Raw genomic sequence first — 3,479 nt, 5'->3', positions numbered from 1 at the left:
GGTATTATGGCCATTTTTATCTTATGAGGCTTCCCAGGAGGAATTCTCTAATTATTCATATTTGTTTTTATTTCTTTAAAAACGCTTTACTCATATAGAACATGTGTATCTCTTGATAATATCTCCCTGTGGTTTATGCAATCTGTAGATATTTTGAATAGAATTTCTTTTTTATATTTCTTCTTGACTGTTTTGTTGATAACATACAGAAATGCTGATGAATTATATAGATTTATATTAATAACTTGCAAATTTGCTAAATTGTTTCATGTAAGTTTTTTTTTAACCTTTACCTTCTCTCTAACACTATGTATTGGTTTCAAGGCAGAAGAATGGTAAGATCTAGGCAAAGCATGTTAATTGACTTGTCCAGTGTCTTACACCTAGGAAGTGTCTAAGGCCAAATTTGAATTGAGAACCTCCAATCTCCAGGCCTGGCTCTCTTTCCACTGAAACACCTAGCTGCTCCCCATTTAAGTTTTTATTGACTCTAGTATGCCATTTTGTTATCTATAAAAGTTGAAATTTTTCTCTTCTTTCTCTGCATTTATTCACTCAATTTTCTTTCCCATTTCTAGGATTTTATCAAATAGTGCTTAACAATGTAATCTTTGCTACTATACCATAAAATGTTTATTTTTGGTTTCACAAATATGCCATTCACTCTTTTAAGAAAAGGGCCTTCTATTTTTGTAATATGTAAATTTCATTCTTCTTGTATCCTATCATGTTTACACTTTTTTGTCCTTATTGTATATTCTGTGTGGAAATGCTTTCTGGTCAGGAGAGAATATTTTTATTCTCTGCCCTCCATTTATTCTTTCGCCTCCTTTTAGCCTTCTCATGACTAGCCATACCATTGCATCTGTAGAAGCTACCCAAGCCACATCTATAGAAAGACCTTCAGACCTTAGGTAGCAAACTGAAGAGCTCTTTGTTGAATCCTTTCAGCTTCAGGAGGATTTGCAGCAGTGAGGGGGAAAGCAAATAGTTCCATATCAAAACAGATAAGAAATTTTCTACCATCAGAATAGGGCAAGAAGAAAATCAAGTTAGTTTTGGAAATTCAGACTCCTGGAGGTACTTAGAATGTGTATGACAGCAATTCAAATGAGTGAAGTATGCTCAGGGTAGAATAGATAACTCTTAACAATCTCTTTCTCCTCTTCCTCCCTCCCCCACTCTGCTTCCACAGAAATGAAGTCAGTGATTGATTTGATTCATCAATAGAACTCACTTCAAAGGCATAAACTTGGGAGCTTTTAGAAAAAAAGATATCTGTTTGAACAACATTAGTGTTAGAGATCTTGACAAAATTCCATCTCCAACTGTATCCAACTTCTGTTTCATTCCTGGGATTCTTTTCCAGGGTAAGGGAAGAGATTTAATTTAAATGGATTTGCACAGCTGAATTCAACATAAATGAGTTTCTGGTAAGAATCCACTATGACTGGCAGACAAACCAGGATTTAGTAACTTTCCAAAATGGAAGATGGAACTGTATGGAAGGAATACTGTAGATAATTCCCTTATCTCAAGGAAGATAATCAAACCCTTATCTTTCTCTCCAGGTTCTCCTGACTCAATCATTGAAAAATCAAGAAAATGATTGCTTATGACATATCAGTGAGGATTATCTTCCTTTCTCAGACTGCATTTGGGACTTTGGGGAACTCCTTTATCCTGGGTTTTTATGTCATCACTTCCCTCAGGGGTCTGAGACTGAGGCCCACAGATTTTTTTCTCACTCAGCTGTCTTTGGCCAATGATGTGGTGCTTCTCTCCAAAGGTATCCCTCAAACAATGGCCACTTTTGGGCTTAACAATTTCCTGGATGATTCAGGATGTAAACTTTTTTTTTTACATTCACCGAGTAGCCCGTGGTCTTTCTCTTAGTACCACTTGCCTTTTGAGTGGTTTTCAAGCTATCACTATCAGTCCTATGAGCTCCGGGTGGGCAGAGCTCAAAACCAGAGTCCCAAAGTGCATTATCCCTTCCTGTCTCCTCTGTTGGATCCTGAATCTACTTACAAATTGTATTATTCTTGTTTATATGAAAGCTCCAGTGAGGGGGGGAAATACTACAAAGATACAGGATTTTGTTTTTTGCTCATTTTTAATTCATCCCACTGATATTACTTCCTTATATATACTTATGATTTCTATTCCTGATGTTGTTTGTTTTGGAATCATGATCTGGGCCAGCAGTTCTATGGTATTTGTCCTATACAGACACCATCAGAGAGTCCAGCACATTTATAGTACCAGACTGTCCCCTAGAGGCTCCCCTGTGGTCAGAGCCACCCAAACCATCCTGATGTTGGTTATTATGTTTGTTTCTTTTTACTCACTCAATTCTATGTTGGTATTACATATGATTTTTGTAAAGTCACACCTCTGGCTGGTGAACTCTTCTGCCTTATTGTCTGCTTGCTTTCCAGCTTTAAGCCCCTTTGTGCTGATCATTAGTGATTCCCGAGTCCCTAAGTCCTTTTTGGCTCTCTGGAGTAGAGTAATATCCCTTAAGATGATTCCTTTTTTCAAACCAAGCTCCAACTGGATTACAGAACCACTATCCATTAGGGTTTTGACACACACACCTCAACTCCCTTCAAAACTTTCCACACATACACACAGACACTAGGATAGTGCTATATCTGGCACAGGGAAACTCTGGGAAGAATCTTTCTGTATATAGCATTCTGTTAATAGTAGATGACTAAGTTCCTACTGGCAGAGAGCTATAAGAAGCATGATATAAGATATAGGAGGAAGATACCAGCAAGTATAAAAAAGGTATAAAGTCCCATATTCCAAGATTGTTGTTTGACCATAATGCCATTATAATACAATTTAAATTACATTAACTAAGTGCACAAAACAAATAAGTAACTTTTGGGGTGTGGAGCAGCAAGATGACTCAATGAATAGAGCATCAGTCTTGGAATCAGGAGGTCCTGGGTTCAAATCTGACCTCAGACACTTCCTAGCTATTTGCTCCTGGGAAAGTAATTTAATCCCAATTACCTATTTCTTATGACTCTTCTGCCTTAGAATCAATATCAATTCTTGCTGGGGGCCATCATTCCACGACGCCTTGACAGAGTCATGCATGGTAGCTGGGGAGAACACAGTCCTTGGCGAGATGTGACTGCCCACTCTATCCCCCTTGCATGACTTCTTTCATCAATGCCCATTACCTATGAATTGACATGATTATTATTCACCCTAGTGTCAAAAGAAATAATGCAAGAGCAAAACACATGTACCCTAATTCTCCAAAACATCACCAAAAGATCAGACCCTCAAACCCAATCCCAAAAGACTATCATGGGTTAACTTTTACTTAGGTACATAATTCCCAGGAAAACCGCAGCTACAGGCCAAGCCCAAAACTTTCTCATGAAGTCAGCACACAAATCAATCATAGAGGCCCATATAATGCATATAGGTACAATACAGGTACACTAAGCTTCAAT

At 37.8% G+C, this 3,479-nt stretch overlaps 1 protein-coding gene across 1 annotated transcript; it reads left to right on the top strand.

Moving 5' to 3' along the window:
• Positions 1 to 1,605: 1,605 nt before the first annotated feature.
• Positions 1,606 to 2,644, top strand: monDomV1R1248 (vomeronasal 1 receptor monDomV1R1248). Its single transcript, NM_001166828.1, is given in 2 exon segments — positions 1,606 to 1,852; positions 1,854 to 2,644. Coding segments are annotated over 2 exon segments (1,038 nt in total).
• Positions 2,645 to 3,479: the final 835 nt, after the last annotated feature.

Source organism: Monodelphis domestica, chromosome 4, assembly GCF_027887165.1.
Source record: "Monodelphis domestica isolate mMonDom1 chromosome 4, mMonDom1.pri, whole genome shotgun sequence".
NCBI lineage: Eukaryota > Metazoa > Chordata > Mammalia > Didelphimorphia > Didelphidae > Monodelphis > Monodelphis domestica.
The sequence above is the reverse complement of the archived record's forward strand: the minus strand, read 5'-3'. Positions and strand labels throughout refer to the sequence as shown.